The following is a 14,833-nucleotide window of genomic DNA, read 5'->3' as shown; positions in this document are numbered from 1 at the left end:
GTCACTGGCAAAGTGGAAGGAAACAGACCTAGGGGCAGAAGCCCGATACGTTGGACTGACCAGGTTCGCACCACCCTCGACACCACAGTACACGACGCTCTTCACGAGGCAGCAGATAGAAGTGTGTGGCGCCGAGTGGTCCACACAAAACTATTTCGACGAGATGGTCACGACCCTCAGCATTGAGGAAACCGACGCGAGGAGGAGGTTGAAGTTATTTTATTTTTAACATAGTATTTACTTTTCATTTTCAATTTTTACTTTTTGTGTTGTTTAGTTTTTGCAAAAATACACATTATTGATGCGAACACCAATTATTATAATGTTAGTTGATTACGATTGGGGTGGCACTTGGTACAACACTAGCTAGTTCTTTCTCTGTCAAAATGGCTGCCGCGCAAGAGGTGCGTGTGTTTTTCCGTTAAAATAATTTGTGAAAAAGCAATTGTATTGTGTTATTTCATTAGTTAATTAGAAGCAATGACTAATTTATTTACCGTGATTTCAGGCAAGACGCGAACCAATTCAGGCCGTTCAGGTCTTTGGCCGCAAGGTAAGTGTTGTTCCAATCCCGTCCACGTGTTGATGCCGATTTCCTTAGTTTTTAAAATATTATATGCTCGAAATCTTACTTTTATATCTAATTAGTCTGATTTTTAAATAGCTGATATATTTTTATGAACCAAATATGAAATATCTGCCAATTGAATCCTTTCTTGCCTTTAACTGCCATAACCTATAAGTCGTATGACAGTATTTTATCAGAAAGGAGAATAAAAGATTGCGTTGTACCAGCCATCTCAGAAATCATTTCTGTGTTGGTCTAAACGGAAACAACATTGTCGCAAGAATTTATATTACTACAAATTACCACCAAGCGTCAAACGCTAAAACTAACCTCTTGCTGACATTTCATGTAGCTAGGATACTTTGTACAATTATTTTAAGTGAGTCCTACTATTTCTGGCTGATTCCTAGCCGTAACAGAGACAGTCATAAGACTCTTAAGTCGCAAGACTTGCTAGTACAATATTAGTCACTACTAAAATCGTGTTAACATTTTTATTAATAATTTTCAGAAAACTGCGACCGCAGTAGCATACTGCAAGCGCGGACACGGTGTGCTCCGCGTCAATGGCCGCCCGCTGGACCTAGTGGAGCCCCGTCTGCTGCAGTACAAACTGCAGGAGCCCATCCTATTGCTCGGCAAGGTGAGTCATTAAATCATAGCTAATTGCATACATCTGTAGTAACAAGATCAAACAAGACCATTAACAATTTAAAAGTTTTTGTCGACCACCCACCTGCACTTATTACTTAAGTGGTCAGTTATAACTTAAATTTGTACTGAAAATATGTGTAACGGTGTGCTATGTTAAAAAAAACATTGACAAAAAGTGTAATTTTACCTGACCTGGCTTGTAGTCAGTAAGTGTCAAGTTAATTATACCTTAAATATCACAAGGTGTAAGTTATCGTTTTCAAATTAGTTTTGAGAAATGAATTTATTCAGGTATGTAAAAAAAAACAAGTTTTGTATTAATCCATAGTTCATGATCAGCAATGTTTTGTGAATTAGTAAGTACCTTTTTAACCTCTAGCCGCCCAGAGACCTAAAAAAACGTCTCCTGTTCCATTCTAATTTGAACCTTGTGTTGACAAAATAAAATTTCATTTTGCTTGGCAAAGTTTGACGTATGGGCGGCTAGAGGTTAATGTGAATAATGAAAAACTAACACATTTTGACGTATGGGCGGCTAGAGGTTAATGTGAATAATGAAAAACTAACACATCTGTGTGGAATGATGATAATTGATAAAAACTACCTATGTCCTTCCCCAACCCTCAAAAAATCTTCATAAAAAATTTCATCTAAATCAGTTGTTTAAGGGTAAAAAGTTACTACTTTCGAATTTGTAATTATTATGTTGTTATGTAGTAGCGATGACTATCTGATATAATGATGATCAAACTTATTCCGAACCTGAGTATCTTTGGATGTGAAGTAAACATACAGATCTGATTGTTCTTAGACTAAAACCTTCAATCACCTATTTCCTTACAGTTTAATTATAAAGAATGTTATTGATTTCAGGAAAAGTTCTCTGGTGTGGACATCAGAGTGACGGTGAAGGGTGGTGGTCACGTGGCCCAGGTGTACGCCATCAGACAAGCCATCTCCAAGGCACTCATCGCTTTCTACCAAAAGTGTAAGTTCTTATTGTAGAAAATTTAACACATTTAGTACTTAAGAGCTTGTACAGATACAGGGTTACTTTTTTACCAGTACAATAAATCAACATACGTAATTGTTGCCAAAAATAAAAAATACCAGCATTCTTTGTTACTACTATTTGGGAACAAAAAAACAAAAATACCAATGCCCGAACTTATCCGCTAAAGTACTAGAAAATGTGGATGCCTTACGCATCATTTAGCAAACGCACGAACTGGCAACTGTTTGTTTACGTCATCGCGCGCGATTTAGCGAGCGGCTTAGTGCAACCAGAAGTTACTAAATTGGTGAAGGATAAATTAATTGATGCGAAATAAAATAATAAAATTTTTATTTGTGCAATGTGATCTATTATCGATACCAATGATGTGGTAAAATTTATTGTACCGGTAAAAAAGTAACCCTGTATAATGGAGTTATAATACATTTAACAAAACAATGTATCATTCATTCATAAACAGCCCAGGGCAAAGAAGATAGAGTTAGACCAAGAAAAGTCTGCAGCGATTTTGATAGCCCACACAGTGCTAATGTTATTTGAAACGTCAAACTTCTATGAAATTATGACGTATAAAATAACACTTGCACTGCGTGGGCTATCAAAATCGATGCAGATTTTTCTTGGTCGAACTCTAACATAACTAAAATATTTTCAAAAGAATATCTTATTATCTATGTCTGTGATCCTGCCAGTTAACATTGATGAAAAAAGTTGAGTGATAAATTCATTGCATGACAAATTTAAGAATATACCAATCCAAAAATTGATATGGCATAATCACAATGGCATTCAATTTGTTGCATTAACCCTTTGATCGCCAAATGTGTTAACTAACGCGTGAGGTTACAGCCAATTGTCAACCTTCGTGCATTCCGACATTCCCGACAAGGTTTACAATGACTCGCCGCACTCGATAGGCGCGGCGTTCAATGGGTTAACATTAGACAATTTAGACATGCCCCGAATACTGAATTTGGCCGAATACCGAATATTCGGCCCCCCTCTCGGCCGAATACCGAATATTCGGCATGAAATGCGAACACTTAGAGTCACAATTATTACGAAAACTGTTCGCCAATTAAGCACAACGTTTGCTAAGATATATTTTTATGTTGAACAGAATTAATGAATGTAGTAAAGTCAATCAAATTAGACCCATGATAAAAATAAAATATTTTGGAATCAACAAATGCTCAAAAACGTGCCTTCGTATTTAACCACTTTGAGGTCATCCATTAATTACGTCACACGAATTTTGAGGTTTTTTGACCCCTCCCCCCCTCCTTGTCACACTTGGTCACATTTGGCAAACGCCTCCCCCCTAGTGTGACGTCACATTTTTTCTACGAAATCGCTAAATCGAATTAAGTAAGTACCTAAGTATTATTAATATTTTATCAAACTATTTTTGACGATATAAATATTAGTCATTTTATAACCCAAAACTGCTTAGGAAAGAAAATTAAACGAATAAAAACGATTATCGTTTTAAAAACTTGTTATTTAAATGTATAGCGAATAAAATAATTTAAATAGATTTTCGGTTACTGATGAAGTTAAAGTGACGTCACAAAGTTCCCCCATGTCACAATATGTCACATTTTCTTGACCCCCTCCCTCCCCCTAAACGTGTGATGTAAATTAATGGATGACCCCTTTCCAACAATACATTTTAAATATTAAATATACCTAGTTTTTGGTTATTTTTTTGTAAAATTTTTCTTTTTAGGTAGGTGCAACAGATATTCGGTATTCGGCCGAAAAGTAGGCAACATTCGGCCGAATACCGAATATTCGGCAAAGTGGCCGAATAGGCCGAATACCGAATAGTTGCCGAATATTCGTGGCATCTCTAATTAACATTTGCTAAAATGATATATAATGGTTGGATAATATTTAGTTTAAGCACCCTTTCTTTCCAAAGCTGGCTAGCCCCATGCTTGTCAGTCATTTCAGGGAAAGGAGATAATTGTGACATTTACCAAGCGACATGAGCCTTCCATGCCATGCTAGTTTGAAATGTACACTACAGTTTTGATATGATACCATTGTATCATTTATAATAATGAACATTAATACAATACCTTGGTTACCCAGTTACTAACTACAAAATGTATATACTAGTTTAACTGTTAAAACTGCTGTGGTAAATTGCTTCTCTTCACTGATAGAAAGTTTTAAACTGTAGTTGTAAATGTATATAACTCCATATAAGATGAATAAAGTCTAAGAAAAAACCTGCCATGTCAATCAAGAAACATGTATGCTCGAAAAGATGACACCATTGGCCTATACTCGTGTAGATGGCGACACCGTTTGATTTAAAAGTTGTAATCCTGTGTCAAAAGATGGCAGTAAATTTACTGTGACTACAAAATTTACTTTGCCACTACGCCTCTATACTAAATTCTCGTTCCGAGGTTTGCGACTTAAGCCGACGCTATACTCTAAGAGTGACATTCCATTTCCAACTGCAGCTGCAATACTGTTCATTTTACTATGGAAATTGACAATGACAGCGACGCGTTTCCATAGTAAAATGAACAGTATTGCAGCTGCAGTTGGAAATGGAATGTCACTTTTATTGGATCCCCAGTATCACACAATGTCACTAACAATGTATCAGCCTCTAATATACCTTTTTGTCTACAGATGTAGATGAAGCTTCCAAGAAGGAGATCAAGGACATCCTCGTCCAGTACGACCGGAGCCTGCTGGTGGCGGACCCGCGCCGCTGCGAGCCCAAGAAGTTCGGCGGTCCGGGCGCCCGCGCCAGATACCAGAAATCCTACCGTTAAGACATCCATATTGTACGCTCAGTGGTGTTGCATTGGTCTGTGGACCAGTGGGATAGCATTGGGTGTTAATAAAAAGATAAAAATCTATTTTAGTTGGTTTTATTTGTTGTGGAGCCGTGTGGCGCATTTTGATTCTTTGACCGCTTAAGCACCATTTGCAACATCGGACTAACCCGGCGTTAACCGGTTAAACTGTTAACCCAGTGTCCAATTGTACTGGTAACCGTGGTAACTCCAAGTTTAACCGGTTAATCTGGGTTAGTGGGATGGTGTAAGGGCCCCCCCACATCTGGCGTCTTTCGAGCGTCGGCGTCTACAATTCTATGGCCGACGTCGACGCAACTGCGCAGCGACGTCATTTTCCATAGCGCTGGACCGACGCCGACAGACGCCGACGCTCGAAAGACGCCAGATGTGCCCCCCCCAAGTGGCCCCGAGTCGTCAACAGTTGACTGACGCGCGCAGCACTGCCAGGGGTGCGAAATTCCTGACTTCGGCCAAGCTCTGCTCAGAGGGGCTACCGCCAAAACCGAAATTCGCAAATTGCGGGGATCTTTCTCTTTTACTCCAATGAAGGCGTAATTAGTTAGAGTGACAGAAAATTGCCCGCAATTTGCGAACTTCGATTTTCGCCGTTATAGCCCAGCATTGCTCCGAGCAATTTTTAGGGTTGGCACCACTTGACTTCCTTGTGCGTGCACGACCACAGATAAGATAATCACTTGAATTTTGACAACCCTAAATAGCTGAAAGGGATAGTGCTATATATTAGAAAGGGATAGCATGATTCGACCCTGAATCGCTGTCAAACTTCGGGTTTGTAGGAAGTGTCCTTTCTGTACGGTAGTACTCTTATTTCTTCTGTGACCGAAGTCGGGAGTGTCTCCCCACTGCTTCATCTGAAAATCTAACTAAAAGAAAAGGACAATAATAATACCAGCTTTCCTTCTTATCATAAATTTATTTCATTCAAGTGTCTTTGTTTTTATGAAATTAAATGCAATTAATTAATTGTTTTATATGAACCTAAAATTTAAGTCTTAAAATATTAAAATACGGCTTATGAATTTTTTAGATACACACCAACTAAAATATGCATGGAAAGAGAACTATCCGGAAAAAAATAAATTAAAAAAAAATGTAAATAAATTTTCCTACTTTGTTACCGCGTTGTTTTGGAATTCGAAATCATAAAAAGAGTCAGTAAAATTTCTGCTTAAGATAAATTTTGTGAGTAACATACAGCTTTAATTACTTCTATTATGTACCACTTTTTATGCAAAATAAAGACATTGATTGATTGATTGATTGATTGGCAAAAAAGAGTATAAATAAAAAACGGCAACACTCTTGTGTCGTCCCTTTCTAACCAATTAATATAAGAAACGGGACGACACTATCAGTGTTGCCACTTTTTTTATTTCTACATGATTTCTACTCTTTTTTGCCAGGCTGTAGGTTGGTTGAAAATAACATAACTTGGTGACAAAGTAGGAATAGGAACTGGAAAAGTTGGTCAAGCAAATCTTGTTAGTAGAAAAAGGCGCGAAATTCAAATTTTCTATGGGACGATAAACCTTCGTGCCTACATTTTTTTTATTTGCCGGCTTTTTCTACTGACAAGATTTGCTTGACCAACTATATCTACCTATGTAAAAAAAACTCTTATTCTTTTTTTTCAAACTTCGTTAGGCATTCAAGTAACAAGAATCTAGCACACTGCTCAGATCCATATTTTATTGCGCTCTAAATATTAGCAACAAACTTTAAACTAGCGTTAGTCGTTAATGTCTTTCATTCGATCTTAATAATTATAGTTATTTACAATTATTATGATGTGATAATTAATAATAACGTGCAAATCCTATATAACCCACAATTTCTCGAAAGTAGATGGGTAAATTAAAAAGCTTCTAAGTAGGCATATACCTACTTATAACATTTTCATTTGTGTGGATTCTTATTTCTTACATAAATAATTCTTAAAATCCACCTCATCAGCTTCCTTATTAGGTACTTAGGTGACACCTAATACCTAAGTTCACCATTTAGTACCTATTTGGGTGATACCTAAGTATCAAATGAATCCACGGTAAATGCAAAAAAAAAATTAAATATCAATTAAGATTTGAAAGATAGGAGATATTGGTCTAATTTCTTAATTTAAATTTTCTTATCTAATAGCTTCGTGGTTGTAAACAGTTGAGATTTATATTTTATGATTAAGTAGGTGAGTAATTAAATACTGAGAACAAGTAACAGATCTAAATTGAGATTATACAGTAGTTAACATCAACAACTTGTTATATATAAACCTAGGTACAAAATTTTGGCACCATATTTATGAAATAATTTCACAACGTGTGTAATATTGATAGGTAATTTTATCCTTTAGCCGCCCATACGTCAAACTTTGCCAAGCAAAATGAAATTTTATTTTGTCAACACAAGGTTCAAATTAGAATGGAACAGGAGACCTTTTTATAGGTCTCTGGGCGGCTAGAGGTTATAATAATTATTATTTAACTTCAGACTGCTGGCGCAATGGAATCAATTTAAGTATCTAATAAATATTTATAGAATAATTATAATATATGGCCCTTTTTTATGGCATAGTTTCTAGCAATAACTATATGTCAATAAAAGCCAGTACAGGTATAAATAGTAGGTACCTATAGATTCATAATAAAAATCACAATATTATTATAAATCACTGACATTGAAGTGTTTAAAAAGAAGGTATACCTATAGTCTGTATCTTTAGGTAATTAAATAAAAGTAAAAAAACAAAATAATTACAAAATTTACGGGTAGTTATAAGTTTATAAAATTTTATTGGTTAACCAACCAAATACAAAACCGCCTTGAGATCTGTCACTGAACGATCTGACTTTAACCTACATTATTTGATCATGTAATGTTTTCAACTGGCTAAAGAAGCCATTTGAGGGTAGATTTTGCTTACTTTTATTTAAATACCTAAAGATACAGAGTATAGGTAGGTATCTAACTTGCAGTTAAACGAGATCAATATTCGTGAGATAACTAATATTCATCGCTTATTTTTCTTACTCATTTTATTGAACGTTATATTTTTACAACGAACGAAATTAATCAATGCGAGTAGCACTCTGGTCGAAAGCTAAGTCTAAGTAAGTTTGGTGCTTATGAACACGATATGCATTATTTATTTAAATGAATAAATCTAAGGCATTTATTCTGCCCTTCTAAATAATCGCATCCGTAATAAAAAAAAATGTATTCTTTGAATTTTATTTAGAATCAAAAGCTATTACGAAGTTGATAGATAGAAAAAAAAGTACCTCTGATGTTTTGTATGCGTTATACACCTTTTTTATGTATATTGGCAAGTGGGTAGTGAATAGAATCAGGCGTTGCTTTGCGGAAATCCATATTAATTAAAACCAAAATATTACATTGCTAATCCGCGAAAAGACAACGTGCTAGTCAATCAGTGCTAACCCGTAAAAATTGCATGTAAAAAATACACAAGTGAGTATAAGTTATCTTTTCGCGGATTAGCAAACGACGTTTTAATTAAGTGGGTATTTATAAACTTAAGTAGGTAAGTATACAACGGCCATACAAAAATAAAAGAAAAAAAATTAAAAAATTAAGGATCGTAAGATCTCGAGTCTAGAGTAAAAATACTTCCAAAATCTAAAAAAGTGGCGCGTTGCTTTTTTAACCGACCACAATAACACCGCAGTAACTTATTAACCATTTGACTGCCAAACAAGCGCCTTATTAACCTTCGCGCATTACGACAATTATGATGATATGCGCTGCACGATATGCGGTTCATAGTTAAACCTTCTCCTTATGCTCAGAGACGTCCTCAAACTTGGCGCCCATCCTCTTAAGCGCGATGACAGCGGAGACGGCCTTGGCCCACCGTTTCTTGATGACGTACCGCTTCAGCTTGGACTTGGTGACGTGGAGCTCCGTGCAGAGCGCCGACTGGATCAGCCACGGGTGGCGGAGGGTCGCGGATGCTGGCAGGCGGTCTCTAGAAAGTAAGTGACTGGATACAGAGATGTGACTCACGATTTTGGGGGTATTTTTACCTGTTGCTAGTTACTGATGTACCATCGGTAAGCTTCCAAATTGCGAAATTTTCACATTAAAACATCTTGGAAACTTCTCATAATTTTGTATAGGGATCGAAATTTTTCGTTTCCAAAATGAAAGTAACCTTAATTTGTGACGTCCCACGGGTAAAGGTACCTTATGGCGGTTGGCGCTTACGCTATTATTAACGCCGCTCCAATATTATTGCGGCGCTATGCGACGTAATCGCCAGCCATAAGGTATACCTTTTTCCGTGGAACGTCACATTTTGTATGAAAATTTCCTGAAAGTTCCAAAAACATTACCAATTGTTTTTAATCTTTCCGCACCTTGCACATACCTGACGTGACTCTAAGATGTTTAAGTTCTCAGTGAGTTATGACTGTTAATTTTAAAGCCCCCTCCACTCGTGCGCGAATCGCGGCGCGAAGCCGCGAATGCGAATGTGGAGTCGAGGTCGCAGATCAGCGAAACGCACACGAGTGTGGAACTAGCTTAATGGTTCCAGTTGAGAAGATATGTTCCACTTTGTAGGTATAATTTAAATAAAACACATATTTTAATAAAAAACCTTATAATTTATAACAACAAAATATCGTAAAACAAAAGATAATACTAAAATTATTACAGCATCCTTGTACGTAACTGAGTTTAGTTAAGTAACAAACATAATTCACTAAGTATATTAAATATAGGACAGGCGCAATGGCGTAGACAAACTTATTATAGTTATTATAATATCTATATATAGGTATGACTGATTCACTAAGTACAAAATTAAGTACAAATATTACTGTAAACTGACACAGAAGAACAAAGTTTTCAGCCGTCAGACTATGATTCTTATATTTCTTATTGTCACTGTATAAAACATCTCCTACAGAATTGTTTCAGTCTTGCTCCAGGAGTGAAAGAGAACTGCGATTTGTCGACTAGATCATTACAACATTGTCATTTCATCGTCTCTAAAATTACCTTAAAAATACAATAATTTAATCTCATCTTGTTACTTTGGTAACAGAGTACAGAGTCATGGCACTAAAAGTGAAAATCATTTTGTACTCTTAATATTGTTCGTTATTATTTTTCTTTGCGCTTTGTCTTCTGAGGTCTGTCTTTGGAAGAAGGCGTGGAGGCTGGACATGGAGGACTGCGCCAGTTGATTTGACGGTGATGACCACTCTAAGGATATGGACTGGTGTCTACCGCCATTTGAGGTGCCTCCGGCCGCTCTCTCCCCTTCCACTTCTGACTCGCCCCATTTTTCTAAAAGATGTAGAAGGAGGTCCTTTGTCCTATGAGCATTGTTCTCGTCGCCTCGTCTGTAAGGCACCTGTCTTCCATTCTCTGAACCGTTGACCAGTTTATCTATTTTCTCTCGCCTTTTGTCGAACTCATTGAAGAAGCTGTTTCGTCTCTCCAATGGCTGGTCGGCTACGTCTCTACTGCTTATAGTGACTTTTTTGGATCGAGTTGACTTCGCCCAGGGCATGTTACTCGTCACCGGCCTCGTCGGTTCCTTTTCAGTCAAAAACGAGGAAGTTATTTTGTGACTAGATTTCGATGTAAAAAGTTTCTTTTCCTTATTGCTAGCGTCTCCATTTGTGATGGATTTTGTGACTGTCGTGTTAGTTTCCCTTTTGAAACCATTCGTTAACTTCTTTTCCTCCTTTGGGACCGGTTTCGGTTCCGTTATATTCTTGTCTAATTCTTTTACGTTATTGTTATTAGCCAGGTCGGTATTCATAGTCGATAACAAGAAGAGATGATCCGATAACTTCTTGATTTCCTCAGCTAGATTCTTCCTCACAAGGACGTCCTGTCTTTTATGAAGGAAGCAAGAACTGTCGGACGCTCGTCTCTCGACCGGGTTGTATCTGGGCGCTAACCGACTAGTCTCTCTCATCGGCGGTGGTTCCAAGTCTTCCTCATCGAATACCGCTTCGGGCGAGCTCGACAGGGAGCTCCGAGGACTAGGCGAGCATCCGCCGACAGAAGATCGCTCGCAGCTGCCGTCGGCGAGACAGGTGATTTCGTGCGCGTAGTTATCGAAGACGTAGGGCGAGTTGGGGTGCTCCCCCCACCGCTCGACGAAGATCCTGAGGTTGTCCTTGGCGACGTCGAGCTCGTGCTTGGGCGAGGGCTGCGGCGCGGGGCGCGGCGGCGGCGGCGGGCGGCGCGCCAGCCAGCGGTGGCGCAGGCACTCCGTCGCGCTGGGCCGTAACCTGCGACAAGAACCCTTGTTACTAACCCCAACACCACGAGTGCGTGATAAGGATGGGACCAGAAGAGGCGGTGCAAGGAAACAAAAGGGTACTACGATTATTCCAAAATAAAATAGCAGCTACTTCATCAGGCCTGAAGCGACGCTATGTTTTTCGGTCGCTATTTTCGTGTCAGTGGTTAAAACAGATCGTGGTCTCAAACTGCATTCATTTGAATGCGTACGTCCGATTGGACAAAGGCTGCGGCCATATTTTACTTATAAATTTTGTATGAGACTCTACCATGCAACTAAATAACTACATACACAGAGGAAGGTTAGCACATGTACAGTTTATATGGTACAGTATTAGAATGACTTGTTAGATTTTGTGTTGGATGCAATAAAGTAACAAGGGGTCTGTATCGACAGGCTGGCTTTTATGCAGCGTTTAGTGACGAGCACCGGAATCAAATGGTATAATAATATTTATAAAACTGTCGAAGTTTTACGTTGGATTTCATTTACGACTTTTTTAATGAACATATTTTATTCCAAATGATCATTAGGTCTTAGGTCGTTCAACTGCCAATTTTTCTCAAGAACAAAACAATATCAGTCGTATGTTGTCATAACTCCACGTAAAATTAGCATTGGCAACATTTCAATTTGTAATAAACGAATAAACAAAAGCAAAGGGCGTTTTACCAAACGGCGTTAAATGGGAAATGACATCACAACGGATTTGGCACAAAAATGCCGTCATGTTGCGAACTCATTTTCGTTTCATTTATTGTCAATTAATTTTTTATCGCCGTTTTATTCATGCTTTAATCACAATAAGATGCTTCATGCAAGCATCTTTTAACTTGATGAAAATGAAAAAAAAACTAGGTTCTCACAACAAAATAAACTTTACAATTTCCCTCAAAATATGTCTAAACAGAGGAACAGGCTAGAGTTAGACCGTAAAAAGTCTGCAGCGATTTTGATAGCCCACGCAGTGCAAGTGTCATTTTAAACGTCAAACTTCTATGAAATTATGACGTATAAATAACACTTACACTGCGGGGGCTATCAAATCCGCTGCAGACTTTTATTGGTGCGACTATTCCAACCTCTAATCAGGCCTCATACACAAGACCACATCGATATTTTGAATTAAAGATGGTGTGAGATTCATATACAATTTCACTGTATAACTTGTATAAGGCATTCCGGGTATTCCTTGTTAGAGTTAGACCAAGAAAAGACTGCAGAGATTTTGACAGCACACGCAGTGCCAGTGTTATTTTATACGTCATAATGTCATAGAAAATTGACGTTTAAAATAAAACCTGCACTGCGTGTGCTGTTAAAATCTCTGCAGAATTTTCTTGGTCTAACTCTATGATATTTAAAACATTGTTTTGACATAATTTGTACATCGTAACATTTTGAGGATGATTGTACATTAAAGTAATATCAATAAACTTACTCTTTGTCCTTTACGAGCAGTTTTCCAATGAAGTCCTTCGCATCTTCCGAGATCTCTGTGAACGCTTCGTCGTCGAAGTCGTATTTGGCAACTGTGACGTTCGCCATGGTTTCTATGTCTGTTTCGCCCATAAATGGTGAAAGGCCCGATAAGCTGGAAAATTTAAATAATCCTATAAAAATGCTATAAAAGCAAATAGCCTTTAAACTAGCTTCAGGTTCACTAGGTTCAGGAGTTTAGAATATCACGAGTGAATTAATAAGCAGAAGGGTTCGGGGCAATAAAGAGAAGCGACATTTCGTTTTCCCTTTATGACTCAAATATCTAGACTTTTCCAGTTTGTATTTAACTGAAACGTTTGGCTTTATTTTTTTGAGTTTAAAATGGCAACACTAATCAAGCGGGACAATTCCCGCTAGACTAGTACCTATCTATGATCTTTCTTTTCTACTCCAATGTAGGCGTGATTGAGTGACAGAGAAAGATCCCCGCAATTTGCGAATTTCGGTTATCGCGAAGTCCTAAGGTGCTGCCGGTTTAAATTGCAGATCCTGGGGGACTACCGCGAACATCGTAATTCAGAAATTGTTTACATCTTCAGCTGTCACTCTGTATCTGTATGCTAGAGCGATAAAAATAGATGGACATAGTCCAAACTTCGTGGTAGACATGTGGTAGTCATTACATTATTGATGCCTATTTTAGGCAGGTTTAATTTTACCTTGTAGTTCTACTAGCGACCCGCCCCGGCTTCGCACGGGTTACACAAAACCTTAAACCTTTCTCAAGAATCACTCTATTGATAGGTGAAAACCGCATGAAAATCCGTTCGGTAGTTTTTGAGTTTATCGCGAACATACATAAACACAAACTTACAGACGCGGCGGGACTTTGTAAGGTGTGGTGATATACCTGGGCCCAGTTGGTACTTAGTGTACTCCATAACTCCGATAAAAATACGTTTTTGATTGAAGCCCCAAGCTCACTACCCACGCCCAGTGGCACTGAATGAGATTGAACGTGACTCACAACGGAACATCAATGCGGCATAGCGATGTCGGTCTGGCGTTTATGGCAGAGACCCAGGGGATCGGTTCCAAAACAACTACCGCTTTACAACGCTTTATTGCTAACAATACCAGTCTCAAAATGAACGTTAAAGTACATACTATACACCGATACAGTTTGGATACGATTTTATAAAGGCGTAACGATGAAAAATTGGTGCAATTGTTACATGCAGACATATGGGAACCAATATCCGAACCCCGAATACCAAGTTCTCTTTCCGAACAGACTCTAACTTTCTGTATAATATTTGAAAATCATACAGCACGCATAAAAGAAACACACTGCAGCAGCGTGACTATCTGCGCATAAATAATTAATAATACAAAATTGCCGTCTTAATTTTTATGCACGTGTTTTCTTTTATTTGTGTACTCCAATGTCATATTCATTACCAAAGGGACACAACACTTATTTTCGAGTGTTTTGGCCACTTGATCCGCCAAATACGTATATATTTGACTTTGACCGTTTGTCATTACTAATTACATGTCTTTATTTATTAATTTGTACGCCATTTCCAACGTTGGTGATGGTCTACGAAATAGTCTTTGTCAGGTATGTCAGAAATAATGGAGGAACAGGGGCAAAGCACTTATCTACGCGATGAAGAGGCACATCCGAGACCATATACTAATCTATGATCTCCATTGATATTTTGCTGGGACGTCACGCGTCAGTCTTTCAGTGACCACAGCTGGTGCAACTCAGCTGAAACGTCGGAATTTAAGGTTCCTAAACAATGAAATCGTATCGCGGTAGACCCGTTCGTTTAATTAAACACGCGACTCCAGTTACATTAGGTATTATTAAGTTTCGATTGGAGTTTTCTATCAACGATTGTCATTCGCCGAGGTACCTGAAGAGAAGCCTCAAGCACAGAATAGTTAATAATACTACCGTACAGAAAGGAAACTTCCTAAAAAACGAAGTTTGACAGCGGTTCAGGGTCGGATCA

General features: G+C 38.1%; 2 protein-coding genes across 3 annotated transcripts in view; one reads left to right on the top strand and one right to left on the bottom strand.

Moving 5' to 3' along the window:
* Positions 1-335: 335 nt before the first annotated feature.
* On the top strand, positions 336-5,122 carry LOC134670747 (small ribosomal subunit protein uS9). The gene is made up of 5 exons (XM_063528564.1): positions 336-404; positions 509-553; positions 1,080-1,211; positions 2,096-2,210; positions 4,890-5,122. Exons 1-5 carry the CDS (start codon positions 387-389, stop codon positions 5,033-5,035), a joined length of 456 nt encoding a protein of 151 aa, XP_063384634.1. The 5' UTR covers positions 336-386; the 3' UTR covers positions 5,036-5,122.
* A 4,566-nt stretch (positions 5,123-9,688) lies between these two features.
* Positions 9,689-14,833, bottom strand: part of LOC134670746 (myosin light chain kinase, smooth muscle-like) — a 45,332-nt gene continuing 40,187 nt past the window's right edge. For both annotated transcript variants that reach the window (XM_063528562.1, XM_063528561.1), the window contains exons 7-8: positions 12,808-12,960; positions 9,689-11,352 (exon numbers count right to left, since the gene is read on the bottom strand). In XM_063528562.1, coding sequence (XP_063384632.1) covers positions 10,179-11,352; positions 12,808-12,960 — 1,327 coding nt within the window. In that variant the 3' untranslated portion in view covers positions 9,689-10,178. The remainder of the gene's footprint in view (positions 11,353-12,807; positions 12,961-14,833) is intronic.

This window comes from Cydia fagiglandana, chromosome 14 (genome assembly GCF_963556715.1).
Source record: "Cydia fagiglandana chromosome 14, ilCydFagi1.1, whole genome shotgun sequence".
Lineage (NCBI taxonomy): Eukaryota > Metazoa > Arthropoda > Insecta > Lepidoptera > Tortricidae > Cydia > Cydia fagiglandana.
This window is presented reverse-complemented; position numbering and strand designations above follow the sequence as displayed.

Coding starts and splice junctions, on each gene's coding strand:
- LOC134670747 (XM_063528564.1), top strand. Junction 554..1,079: donor TTCAGGTCTTTGGCCGCAAG/GTAAGTGTTGTT, acceptor AATAATTTTCAG/AAAACTGCGACCGCAGTAGC. Junction 1,212..2,095: donor CCATCCTATTGCTCGGCAAG/GTGAGTCATTAA, acceptor TATTGATTTCAG/GAAAAGTTCTCTGGTGTGGA.